General features: G+C 37.8%; 2 protein-coding genes across 4 annotated transcripts in view; one reads left to right on the top strand and one right to left on the bottom strand.

Moving 5' to 3' along the window:
- Nucleotides 1–1,342: 1,342 nt before the first annotated feature.
- On the bottom strand, nt 1,343–9,565 carry LOC114457676 (uncharacterized). Of its 2 annotated transcripts, none has more exons than XM_028439694.1 (5): nt 9,179–9,565; nt 4,311–6,904; nt 3,400–3,549; nt 3,081–3,161; nt 1,343–1,596 (listed from the first exon to the last, which is right to left on the bottom strand). In XM_028439694.1, exons 2-5 carry the CDS (start codon nt 6,883–6,885, stop codon nt 1,478–1,480), a joined length of 2,925 nt encoding a protein of 974 aa, XP_028295495.1. In that variant the 5' UTR covers nt 6,886–6,904; nt 9,179–9,565; the 3' UTR covers nt 1,343–1,477. The 2 variants fall into 2 exon arrangements, with proteins under 2 accessions (XP_028295495.1, XP_028295494.1); XM_028439693.1 differs by having other exon boundaries at nt 9,175–9,565.
- Nucleotides 9,548–13,712, top strand: part of LOC114457678 (visinin-like protein 1) — a 48,930-nt gene continuing 44,765 nt past the window's right edge. The window contains exon 1 of one of the 2 annotated variants that reach the window (XM_028439696.1): nt 9,548–9,748. The gene's annotated coding sequence lies outside the window, so the exon portion shown is untranslated. Of the gene's footprint in view, nt 9,833–13,712 lie in introns of both variants that reach the window. The other variant, XM_028439695.1, reaches the window with a different exon arrangement.

A 13,712-nucleotide genomic window follows, 5' to 3' on the forward strand; every position in this document is an offset into this window, starting at 1 on the left:
CAAAAAACAACAAGTATAATAGAAGTATCGGCCTGCATCTAAAATCTCCAATTTACGCATACCAATACATTAATTGTTTTTATCGAGGGTTATTGTATTCAATTGTAAAAAAAATTCATTTTCAAGTTAATGTTATTTTGCACTTTAAAATTTTATTCTTTTTTGTCTTTATTGAGGTTATTTTTCAGGTCTTGTAATTTTTCTTTATTGTACTTAATTATAAAATATTATCTTTAACTTTAAAATGTATGTAACCTATTGTTTAGTAATAAATTGGTTAGTTTTTCCTCATACTGACTGTTATTATTATAGTTCTAACATACCAAACTACCAAAAAAGTAATGGAAATATGTATGATTGGTACTGAGATCATATTAAATTGATATCGGTGTCGGTCGGGTTAATACAAAAAGCAGTAAGTGAAAAGGTTGTATGGGGACATCCCTTATTGCCACTAAATTTATGCAGGATATTCATGGATTCTTTGCTACACATTGACTAAAAGATTAATCCATCAACCCTCCAACTATAAGCCAAAGCTCATTAACTTTGGCTCGACTCACATCTAATAAATGTACCATAGTCCACTTTTAAAGACTAATGGCTAGTCAGCAAGTTTATATTTGACCTTGCCCTGAGTTGAAGACGGAGAGTAAAAAATTATGATTTTAATTCTAGACTTTCAAAACAGTGCCGAGCCAAGAGAATCTATTACACGTAAGTTCATTTTTCTTATGGATTCTAAATGGACTGTAAGGGCAAAAGGTGTATTGTAATACCAGCTGCTAAAGTGAATGACATTCATTCAAAGTCCAAAAAGGTTTCATCAGTTAATTTGTATTCAGTGCTTGTTTTGTGCTTCAGTTATGGAGGGAGTCGGCGAAACGGTAATATGTTTTCTATGATAATAATAACGAGGACCCCCGGCAGGCCCAGCTGTTTATGTTGTTAGTGTTAGACCTGACGATCTGCTGGGAAAGACTTTCAACCACATTTAAGGGGAAATGACACCATTGAAAGAAAACAGATGGCAAACGTCCTAATTCGGATGAATGATGAAAAAAAAAAACTCAGTGTATTATAAACACATTTAGATGAAGCTTTATTAGCTAATACTTCAACAAATAAAGCACATTACATCAACAGAAAACTCCTCAAGAACATGTTTGTAATAAATATGCTTGAATATTAAAGTTAATCCTCAATACATTTAATATTTGATGTTTTTCTGCATAGGAATAATTATATAAAGCTACACCTTGCACGCAGAAGTCAAATTAATGACAGTGGATGAATATATTAATAGTTTTCAGTAAAATCCACAACAAGTCAATGTAACCCCTTGTTGACGTAAATAAAACAGTTGGAACTCTTACAAAACGATGTAAGATGGGAACTGATGAAAAAACCGGTCTCGTATTCAGTGCAGAGAAAAGACAACCATTTTTTTTTGCTCTGCTACACATTCAAAACATGCTCATTTGTAAGGATGGCATCTGTGGAGCTGTTTGGTCTTTGCCCTTTTGGAAAGTCCAACGCGTATCGGCCTTGTGCATGTTTTCAGAGGCTCCAGTCTCCTTGGCTGCAGTGGGAGTCCTAGACACACACACAACAACATAAAAAAGTCTAATCTAGACCATACAAATACCAACACATGCCTGCCTATATAAACTGTATTTAGATAGATAGATAAATGCTGTGATAAAGAGTTTCAGGCAGCCTCTAAAACCTAAAGTATATTTTTAGTCATTATAACACGTCTATTAATGGAGTGGTTCTCAACCTTTTCAGCTACGTGACTCCCAAAATAAAGCTTCCAGATATCGGGGACCCCCACTGTACCTGAAGGTGGTTGAACACAGACATGAACATTGATGAACAGTCATGTGGAGACAGGACCATCTATAAGGGGGAATAAAGGGGGGAGATTTTTGGGGCCCATCCAGAAAGTCAGTAAAATGATGGTCCATTGTCTATGAATCTGTGATAACCACATTTATTTATTTATCTGAATAATATCCACTGTTATCCAGGAAGTCTAGTATTTGTGCCATAATATATAGTCATCTTAAAGAAAAGTAAATCGTTGCTTTAATTAGAAACAAAATCAGTTAAAAGTGACCAAAAATGGTGGTGAAATGGGATTTTAAAAAAACAGAAATTGGTTAAAAGTTATAAATTAAAATGGCCAAAAACGGACCAAAAAAAGTGGTAAAGAGGGTTCAAAGTGTCAATATTGGCTTAAAAGTGGCAGAAGAAAGTATGAACAATTAGTTTAAACTGGCAGATAATGGGCATGACAAATCTGGAATATGGGTAAATTGTCAAAAATAAACATGAAATATGATGAAAAGATGTTAAGTGACAATAATGGGTCAACATATGTGACATTAGGTGGGAAAAATGGTGGAAATGGTTTATGTGCGGAAAATGTCTTGAAAGTGGGAAAAAATGTGCAGAAAAGGCATTGAAATTTGATGGAGAAGTGGCAGAAATGGGAGTAATGTAGCAAAAATACATTAAAAGAAGCAAAAATATGGCAAGAAAAGTGATGTAAATAGGTTATTATATGGCAAGTTTGGTGTAGTTGCAGAAAAAGGATGAAAATAAGTACAAACGGGCTCAAATTATTAGTTTCTTAAAAGCATCTGATGACCCACTCCCAGTGTCGCTAAGGTTGAGAACTCCTATATTAATAAATTTCATCTAATAAAGCAACTTGCAAAATATTGAAATAATTATTTTATTAATGTGAAGTAAAACCCTGATGTTGCTGCTATTTGCGACAACTTTACAGCACACTAAATAATATAAATTATATAAAGGATACATGACACATGAAATGTAGATATATAGAAATAACTTTAAGATATCATATTTCAAATGGCAGCTAATGTCTATCATGAGCTTTTAGCAGCAAAGTGACTACACACTTATCTGTGCTCCCACATCAATGATTGTCAAATTTTTACACATTTTCGCTTAAATATGTGAACTATTTTGTAATTCCTTACTTACTTAATTACTTGGAACACAAGCGGCATGAGATGTTTTATTATCTACTACGACGTGAAACTCACTGTGGCTCAGTTGTTCCAAAACAGGCAGAGACGCAAACAATGGAGACCATGTTTTTTCCCACTGCCTCAACTCAGAGCGCTCTGAAAAGAAAAAGTCAGAGATGTCAAAGAAAGAGCTACATTATATCTCTATATGACTTTATCATTTCACCAACGCTCAAAGAAAAATATTAAATATTTGAGAATGTATTAACCAATGTTTCCTTCACTAAAGAGCTAAGCTAATAAACAAAAAACATTCAACAGTAAACAATGACACATTATTGGGTGAAAACATACATTTTAATAATATTTTATCCAAATTAAAAAAATACTGAACCTCTCCGTGTCTCTGCTGTGTCCATGAATGTTTCCTGACAGAGGCTGGAGCTGACGGGGACCTCCTGCTCCCTCTCACCGGTGATGGTGGGAGGACAAAGCTTTGGATCTTCTTCATACATTTCCAAAATGTGGTCTTCATTGGCAACATCTGAAAGTTAATGAGACATACAAAAACGGTGTTTTGTAAATAAAAACAATGTAAATGTTAGCGTATTGTTTAAGCCTTTAGTCATCTTAAAGAAAACTAACATTTGTATCACTTTTCTAAAATTTTACATTTTTAATTTTGTCTAGATTTTCTTTAAAGCTGCTGCCGGATAGAATCTTTTCTTTTTTTTTTTTATCATATATGACATGCAGGCCTCAAAGATCAATAAACCGAAGATTTATTTGCCTCTTCATAGTTTTTTTTTCACCTCCACCGTTTACAGTGGAAGTGAAAACAACATTAAACATTTCTGTAAAAGTTTTGCGCATTGCATTGTGGGATGTGGAGTCCTGTAGACGGATGTATAAAAGTGTTTTACTTCATTCTTACTGTGATTTCTTGTGTTAGACCTAAAAGCTTATTTGCCAAAGTGACTTCCAAACACATTTCTGGTGTTTTTATGAACGGAAAGTTGTTGCCAAATAATGGTGGAGGTTTATTTTGGCGCACACATGGAAAAATCTGAATCTGGCCAAAAATTGAATGTGTGGAGTGAGGTGATATCACGGGGAATATCGCGAACAAACGAACAAAAATGGTGTCAAGCAAATCACTGTCCTCCTTGGAAACACAAGAAATAATGGTAAGAAAGAAGCAAAAACACTTCAATGCATCCGTCTAGGCGACTCCACATCCCACAATGCAATGCAGCAGAGTTGATCGATTGACAGACTGTTGTGTGTACATCTAAGTGTAACTACCTGCTGTTACATCTCCATGGTGCATCTTATCCCGACTATAAGGGTCTTCTTTGCATTTCAATGTATCGCTCAGTGCCGTTTTGAGCACATCGTCGCACTGCTGAGGTGGCGAGGGACTAAAATCAGCTCTACTGATGTCAAAAAACAGGTTGAGCTCCTTCAGGACATTATCAAACTCTTTTTTCATTCCAAACTCATTGTTCTCGTTTATATTAGAGGCTGAAGTGGTGCCATCTGCAGAAGGCTCGGACTGTGGGTTCATGTCACTCTCCTCAGGTTGATCAGAGGACTCAGAGGTTGACTCAAAGGTGTGGGGGATTTCAGGGCAGTCAAGTGCATCATCTGGTGCCATTAAGTTTAGGAGTTCACTAATATCAGAACTGGATGTTACCGACTCAACTGGATTCTCATTTTGGCACATTGGATTGTTCATCTCCTCCTCCTCCTTAATCTCTTTATCCTCCACTATTGACTGCTGGGGTATTTGCATCTGCTGTGTGGGTGAGCTTGTGGAGACTGGGATGTTGTTTATGTCAAGGAGAATAGCATCATCATCATCATCTGGTGAAAGTTGGATCTTTTCAAAAGTTTCATTCCCATCCAAACCACAGCCGTAGAGATTAAACTCAGGTGCTTTCAAATGCTTGAATTCGCAGTGACTCGGCACAATTGCATCGCTTGAAGGCAAAACCAGGGCCGAAAGATCGTCTTTATCATCGGTAAAGCTTGGAAAATTCTGTTCTTGGTTGTTTTTAAAACCCAAGGTGGACTTTTGCCTTTTTGTTGGATCACTGAAGTTTTCCACTGGCATCACTGTGTATTCATTTTCTTGTTGCACGTCATCTTCAGATTTCTCCTGACTCACTGAGTTGTCAGATCTGATTTCTTCCTTCATGATATGCATCTCATTTTCACTATTTTCTTTGCTTGTCACATTCATTGCGGGAAGCTCCATCTTGTTTTCTCCTTCACCTTCTGCAAGTTTCATTTGTACGTCCAGGTTTTGTTTTTCTGGCTCTGTCCTGTCACTCACGTAAATATTCATTGCTTCTTCTACGTATTGAAGCATTTCCTGTGACTCTGTTGGCTCCTCTGGTCTTTCATTTTTACTGCTTTGTATTTCGTCTATGCAACGTGCCATTTCTTCTGTCTCTTTATTCAAGTTTACCCAGTCCATTTCATAACTGTCCCACAAGGTGTGGTCAACCTCTTGCACGTCCACTGGAACTTGACTGACTGAATCGGGGCAGGATTGAGTTGGCTCTTTTAACTCGTGCCGCGCAGAGTCGTAGCTCTCTTTCAGATTTGTGCATGGGTGACCGACGTTGTTGTTTTCATCATAGCATCCTCCCATTTGTTCATTGAGTGTTCCACTGTGGTTTTGTAGAGATGAAACCTTCTCAGATGGCAATCCATCAGGACACTGGGAAGGTGACGAGTGCTTCTCCAACTTGTCTTCTGATGAAGTTTTTGACAAGTTACAGCATTTCTCTTCTGCCTCTCTGTCAAAAACACTCTGAAATTCAGGGTGAATTACGCCAATAGAGCCTCCATCATTATCTCCTTGAGCAGGCTCTTGACTGGTACTAGCAGGCATTGTGTTATCTGCTGCCTCCCTCTCAGACTTGGCAAAACAGATGTTGTCTAGTTCAGATGATGCTGCCGACTCCATTGCAGTAACCTCACAGTGTAATATTCCCTGACAATTTTCATCAACACAGGGAATGAGTTCAGCTGACTCGATCTCATTAACCTGGCCACTGGTTTCCAAATTACATTCAGAAAGACTTTTGACTCCACAAATCTGTAGTCCAGAATCAGAATTTGCCATTTCTACAATTTCTGAAGAGGTGGGAGATGAGTTGTGCTTTAAATTGGCACAAGCACTGGAAGTTGTAAGATATTTACCTTCCTCATCTTTCAGGTAATCTTCATCATGTTCAACCTTGTGTATCTCATCAGTCTCTGAAACTAGCAGTGCATCAGAATAAAATGTGACACTACAGGTGACTGTTTGAATTTCACTGCCTTCATTTTGAATTTTCTCTACGTCTTTTCCTGGAGGAAGAATGCAGCCTCCAGAGTTCTCGTTTTCAGGTGATTTCCTTAAAGGACAGGAGGTGTTATTGTCTGTATCATCTCCTGGGCTTAAGCTAGCTTTGTTCGCTACAGGAACTGGGAGATGATCATCTTTTCCCACATCTAATAGGTTTGCCACGGCCATGACGAAACCCTGCTCTGGTAAATCTCTGAGTTCGGTGCAACCGTTCAGGGATCGCACTGTGGGAATAAGAGTGACATTTAATTTATCGCCTTGTGGTTGTTCAATGGGTTTTTCTTGAAATCCACTGTCTTCTGATGCCCTGTCAACTGCCCCATTCTTCTGCAGAGAATGTTCTGATGCTAGGGAATTGATGGTTCTTGGAAATGTTTGAAGCAGAGCGAAGTCTGACCGGCTTTTCCCACTGCGGTCATTGATATCGGTATATTCTATCTTCTGTAGTTTTGAAGAGAGTGAAAAGGTGAGCTCCAGTTCAGTTTGTGGACTGATGCATTGTTTTGCAATCTCATCCATTTCTTTTCCTTCAAAGAATCTAAATGGTAAAAGGGGGAGCATTGCATATGAATAAAAACATCTTAACAAGATGTACAATTCCAATGTAACATAAGAACGTCTCTGCATCTGTATCTTGATAAAAATCAATTTCAAAAAGCTTCTTCTTGGGTAAAAAAATAAAAACTATTAAGACTACAATTTACACTTAGAATGTAGTTCAGGCACTTTGTTTTTAATTACTATGATATTTAAGTATATTTAAAAAATATTTACTGTATTATAATATCCATAGATATAACTTCAATAATGTACATGATTTGTGCTGTTTGAAATTAACCCAGGTCAGTAAATCAATAAAATCAATAGATTTTTTTTAAAAATCAAGGTGTGTTTCAATAGTGTTTGATGCTGCATATATGATGTATTTATAATTGAATACCTATCACGCTCATATTCTGGTCCAGCCCACTAAAATGAATTTTACACCCCTGGAGTAGAGTGCTGTTTTTTTTAAAATTATTTTAAAAACGTTATAAAGGAAAATATTGAACATAAAATAAAGTAAAACCAGAATTATTTCAAGTGAGTTTAAAAATACTGTAAAAATCATAAAGTAACGAGACAAAAAAGTAGAAAAAAACCCCACAACAAAACCCAAAATACTTAATTCATCACTTTGTATTATGCTATATGTTTAAGTCATAAAACATCTTTAGTTAATGTCAAATTACCGGTATTAGGGCTGGGGCTGAATGAAAGACATTTCAAGTTGGGTTAAATAAGACAGAAAGTTCATATGAAGTTGTATTACTTCAAAAAATAATGTACTAACTAAAAACATACAATGGCACACCATTCCTTATTTTCAAAAAACATGTAGCCTACTGCAAAATGCTGTTAGCCTTTAGCTTTTTGAGCCTAATCAATATCAATCAATCAATCAATCAATCTTTATTTGTATAGCGCCAAATCATAACCAATGGTATCTCAAGGCACTTTACAGTAGAGCAGTCTTAAGGACGGACTCTTCATTTTATGGATACACACATATGCATATATACGTATATACACATACATATGTATCCCACACCCAACATGAATTCATCATGGCGGCAAGGAAAACCTTCTGTTAAGCAGCAGGAACCTTGTGTGGATCCCATTCCTATGATGAACAGCCATCCACGTTATGCTGTGTTGGGTGTGTGCAGAGAAAAGGGTGGAGACAGAGCCGCTGAGACTCTGTAACTCCACACTGAGGATCCCACGGACCTGCAAGACAAAAGCCAGAAGGAGTACAGGAGCAAACACACAAGGGAGTAAGCAGACATAGAGGGAGTGTTTGAAAGAGGAATGGGACCCTCTCCGGTCCCTCTCTAACCTAAATGACCTCTCTCTTAACGCCCTCTCCAACCTCTCTCCAACCGAGCATGCCAGACCCCCCCCCCCCGGCAGTCTATGCCTATTGCATCTTAATTATGAGCTATGAGCTGGTTCCTAACTAAAAGCTTTATCAAAGAGGAATGTTTTGAGCCTAACCTTAAAGGTAGAGAGGGTGTCTGCCCCCCGAACCGTGGTTGGTAGATGGTTCCAGAGAAGTGGGGCCTGATAACTGAAAGCTCTTCCTCCTATACTACTTTTAGAGATGAATGGAACAACGAGTAGTCCAGCATTTTGAGAGCGTAGTGTTCTGGGGGGATTGCATGCTATTTAAAACTACATTGCCTTCTTTTGAAGGAGTTGGTATTTGCAAAAGCTTCAACCATTTACCTGGTCTGTACATCAATTCTGCCATATTTTAATTGTTATTAATTACTTCCTAAGTGCACTAGATATTAGCTAAAGAAATACGAGTAAAAATCAAATTTTTAGCCATTATTTTTGATTATTGGACAGTGTTAGTTGTAACTGTTAACTGGTTATTACAAGTCACTTACTTTCCTTTCAACGCCTTTAATGACTCTGTTGAGCAGGTGTTTGATGTTAGCTGAGTGGCTAACCTAGCAGCTCATGCAGCTTTATATTAACCAGGATGGAAGTCATTTCAGTCGTTTACCTCTTTTTTTTTTTTTTTGCAGGTTTATTGGTAACCTTAACACTGATTTTGTGGTAAAATGTATCATAGCAAGTATGATTTTCTGTTTCTATTTCAACTATTTAAAATTACAACTACACTTATTTTGAAGGAGCTGGCATTTGTGGCAGCTTCACCCATTTACCTGGTCCGTCATTCTCATTTTTGGTCATTATTGTTCACTATTAGACAGTGTTTATTGTAACTGTGTTAACTGGTGATTACAAGTCACTTACCTGCCTTTAAATGCCTTTTCAAATGCTGTTAATGAAGCTGTTGAGCAGGTGTTTGATACTAGCTAAGTGGCTAATCTCTGCGTCACTGCCTGTGGCGGGAAACGTAAGCACGTAAAAGCAGCTCGTGAAGCTTTATAAGAAACAGGAAGTCATTTCAGTTGTTTAACTCTTCTTCGCGGATTTTTTTTTTTTTTTTTTTTGTGGTGACATTTACAGCACGGCCTTAGTGTACATCCGGGTATTTCTTGAACATTGTTTAGTGCGAGTAGTTCAAAGTACGCGATTTCAAACACAGCCACTGGTTTTGAGGTAAAATGCAGAGTTGATAGTCAAACATAGCAGCTACGAGAGCGCGCACGTACACGAGTGAGTGAGTGGGCGAGTTAGAGAGATAGAGAGAGAGCGCAAAGGTGGGTGTGTGTGTGTGTGTCTTTCCTCCTCAGCCTCCGACTATTCTTCCCCTCCATCAGTATCAGTGCTTCACTGTCTGTCTCTGCTACGGACGGAGTTGTTTTCCAGATAAACACAGACACAGCGGAAGTCCAAAGCCTGCGGTGAACGGCTTTTCAAACGCGTGAGTCGCCAGTGTGTGTTTCTACAAAGGTGTTTATTTTAAGCCACCGCTCCGGACAACAGACGACACTTCTCTATACGTAAGGTACGGTCAGATAATAAGGATGCTGCTGTGCTGTGTGATGTGATGTGAGCCATTATGAGATGGATGATGGATGAGGATAATCTGAGGTATGCATCACGTTACTGGTGCACGTAATTGAAAGGTACGTTAACGACCACGACGCATTGATCAAAGCTGGGTCCTCGACTGATAGCGCGCTTGTGTTTTTTTCCCCCCTGACAACACACACACACACACACACACACACACACACACACACTAGACCACTTTAGTCACACCCCGAGTGTACAGTTGAGTTCTGCACTGGAACTAGTGTTTTTTAGGTGTGTGTGTGTGTGTTTTCCCAATTCCTCCATCATTAGGATGCTACTTGTATTTAAATCACTGTGGAATCACACACGTACAGAAATGCATACATAGGCATAACCAAACACACACACACACACACACACACACACACACACACACACACACACACACAAATGCATACACACATACCCAAACACATGCTCACGCAAGCATGAAACACACATGCATGCACGCACGCACACAGGTAGGAGGATTACAGTCGCTCAAATCTGACTAAATGAGACCTTCACACTGGTTTGTTGTTAATCTGGAGCCTCCTTCCTGACCCTCTCAAGGTCAACGCCTGTTGGCAAATGATGGTCGAAGCTCTGAGTTATGTAATGGCCTGCTGGCAACCATCTGGGCCAATTGTGATGTTGGCGATGATCGGGTGGTTGGTGAATTACTAATGTTGTTGTCACATATCCGTGAAACACTGCCGCTAAGGATCTTATTATTTCCTTCGGATTTGGCGCTAACGTGGCCTGTTTGAAGTAAAAGTCTCAAGGCTGTGGCTGAGGTTGTGCACTGCTCTGCAACATTGCTCAGTGCCTCAGAGTCTTGTCCCAGTCTCTTGTCTCCCCCCCCCCCCCCTGCATCTCTAAGCAGTACAGATATTGCAGATCACGTATCTCTTTTTTCCTCCTGCTGTGCCTAAAGCCATACCAACCCATCACATGCACATTTGGAGTCATTTATATCAACACGAAGACTCCAAATACAACAAACCCGTTAAAATAGCATTTCAACGTGTCATCCATTTCCTTGTATGTTATAATGCTATTCCTAAGAAGACCAGGAACACTACGGTGGATGGATTTGGATGTCGCACTTCCCAGTAAATGTCAATTAGCGGAGCATTTGGATGCCACTATCTTCCATCATAATACAGATCCATGCATGGATTCCAGCAAACAAGGAATACACCTTAAAACGGGGAAGTCTACTTTACCATGGCAACCCTTTAACCTCATTTAAGCAGTTGGAGTAACATGAACGTAGCACTTCCTTCCTTGAGTAATCACTATGTCACAGTTTGTCAAAAATGTCAACCTCCACAAGCGTGTGTTTAAAGTGCTTTTTATTGGATCGGCAGTAGGCCTGGGCAATATATCGAGATTCAAGATATATCGAGATTTCTATTTTGGCAATACAGAAAATTACAATATCGCCTATAATGATGTTTTTAATTTATAGCTTATTTTGCATTAACAATACTTGTTTTAGGAGTCACTGCTTTCACTACTTCTCAGAATGCATAAAAAGCACAGATAGATGAATTTCTGAGTGTTTGCTAACCTAGACCTTCCCCTAAACAAGCCACACTACAGAACTCACTCATACGTGCTGTCCCTCAAAGGACACAAAGTCAAAAGTGGCTCATATTGTGCAGCTGTTAATAAATGTCCCTGTGTGCCATAACGTATGTCTCATAGATGAATAAATCAAAGATCATTTGCTCAAAAAAAGTACATGGTTAAAATTGCGAAAGTTTTGATCTCCACTGTAAATACAATTGAGCAGCTCTTTTTTGGGCCAATGCTACCTCATCCAACTGACAGAAACATTTCTTGCATTGCATTGTGGGATGTGGAGTCCCGTAGGTAGATGCATAGAAGTGTTTTGACTTCATTCTTACGGTGATCTCTTGTGTTTGCCTCTAAAAACTGACCCAACTGACTTCCACAACAACACATTTCTGGTGTTTTCATGGATTTTAAAGTTGTGGCAAAACAATGGCAGGTGTTTATTTTACACAGAACAAAAATGGTGTCAAGCAAATCGCTGTCCTTCTTGTCAGTAGAAAAAACACAAAAAATCACTAAGATTGAAGGAAAAACCTCCGTTTATCAATTTACAGGACTCCACATCCCACAATGCAATGCAAGAAACTTTTCCGACAACGTCAAGAGTGTTTACAGTGGAGATCAAAGCAAACTTTCAAGTGGCAATTTCAACCGTTTATATTTTTTTTTCTCGAGCAAATGATCTTTGATCTATGACAGTGGTTCCCAAACAGGGGTGCGTGTACCCCTGGGCTACAGGAGCACATTGCTGGGGGTAATTTGGAAAGATTTAACAATTAATTAAAAAATAATTGGGACATGTTCTTAGTTCTTTCATTTCTTTATTTCTCCTAATTTATTAAATTGTTTAGTTTTCTACATTAAATAGAAAATCCCCATGTTGCTATTTTACTAGCTTCTAACAACTTTTAACTAATCGTAAAACATGTACAATTTGTAAAATCCACCATGCATTTTTTAGAAATATATATCTTATTGATACCATAGTATTATATATAACATACCACAACCCATACACTAAATTTGCAGTATTTAAAAACATTTGTCACAATGTTTCAGTGAAAATAGACATTTGAAGATGGTTAGTTTAGTATTTAAACTTTATCACATGCAGCAGTATTTAACTTGACTACATCTGTCGTCTATGTTTATCTTAGGCAGTTTGAATCCTGGAAAGTAAGTCAGATTTTAGATGAAGCTCCTGAGGGTCCCTCACATGGTCACAGGGCTACCTGGTGCCTGTGAAAGGGTTGGGGTCAATTACATTTTTCACTCACAATTACAATTCAATTACGATTACAGTGACCATCATTTTTCCCAATTACAACTAAATAAAAAAAAAAAAATTATCAGTAGAAAGTCAATTACAATTACGTTCTCAATTACAATGAATCCCAATGAAATAAATAACCTAATAAAAGTTAACCTTTCCCTTGTGGTAGCTTTCTGTTAGCATCTCTTATGAGAACTGGTCCTAAATCAGCTGTAAAATGCACTACAAAAACTATTCCTTTCTATTGGTTACCATATTAGGCTTCCTAATCAATGAAAATATAGGTTTTAATAGTTTTGGTGTGGGCGTTTGAGCCTTTTTTGTGTCAGTATACCCCTTGATTTCAATTTTTTTTAAATGTTAAAAAGTGGCAAAGCTTGATATGTAACAAATTTTAATAATTAACTCCGTATGTGTAGAACTGTGCATAGAACTGTGACATGGTTCCCCAGTTTTGAGTTCAGTTATAATTGATCATTTTTATAGAATTTTCATGTTAATTACAATGAAAAAAATCAATTATCTAAACCCAATTACAATTTAATTATGAGTACAATAATTGTATTTAATTATCAATTATGCGATTACAATTATAAATATGTCTAATATGGTCTCCATTGTGTAATGTAGCTAATTATTGTCTCCTATATTTTAAAAGAGTGATAAAATGGCCTCTATTTTAGTTACAGATGCTCGCTACTTATCTTCTTTCCATTGAAAAGTCACACACGTTTCTTGGTCAGTCCTACCTCATCCAGTTATTTATGTAATGCTCTTGCTAAGATGATGACAAACAGATATAGCAATGGTTGTCCAAAACAACTTTATGAGATATGTGTGTGAGTTCTGCTGCAATGTGCTGGTACAGTCTGTCCTCGACTGTGGAACTCTCTCCCAGATAATCCAAAGGGGCACCGCACTAGTGGAGTCCTTCACTAAATAGCCTCATAAACAGATTCATTTTAGCCTTTTA

Source organism: Gouania willdenowi, chromosome 24 (genome assembly GCF_900634775.1).
Source record: "Gouania willdenowi chromosome 24, fGouWil2.1, whole genome shotgun sequence".
Taxonomy (NCBI): domain Eukaryota; kingdom Metazoa; phylum Chordata; class Actinopteri; order Blenniiformes; family Gobiesocidae; genus Gouania; species Gouania willdenowi.

Bases quoted from the DNA above. Each gene is read 5' to 3' on its own strand.
- LOC114457676 (XM_028439694.1), bottom strand. From the start codon at position 6,885: ATGGATGAGATTGCAAAACAATGCATCAGTCCACAAACTGAACTGGAG. The intron at 3,550-4,310 runs GTAGTTACACTT...ATTAACTTTCAG, and splicing joins CCATGGAGATGTAACAGCAG to ATGTTGCCAATGAAGACCAC. The intron at 3,162-3,399 runs GTTCAGTATTTT...TTTTCTTTTCAG, and splicing joins CACAGCAGAGACACGGAGAG to AGCGCTCTGAGTTGAGGCAG.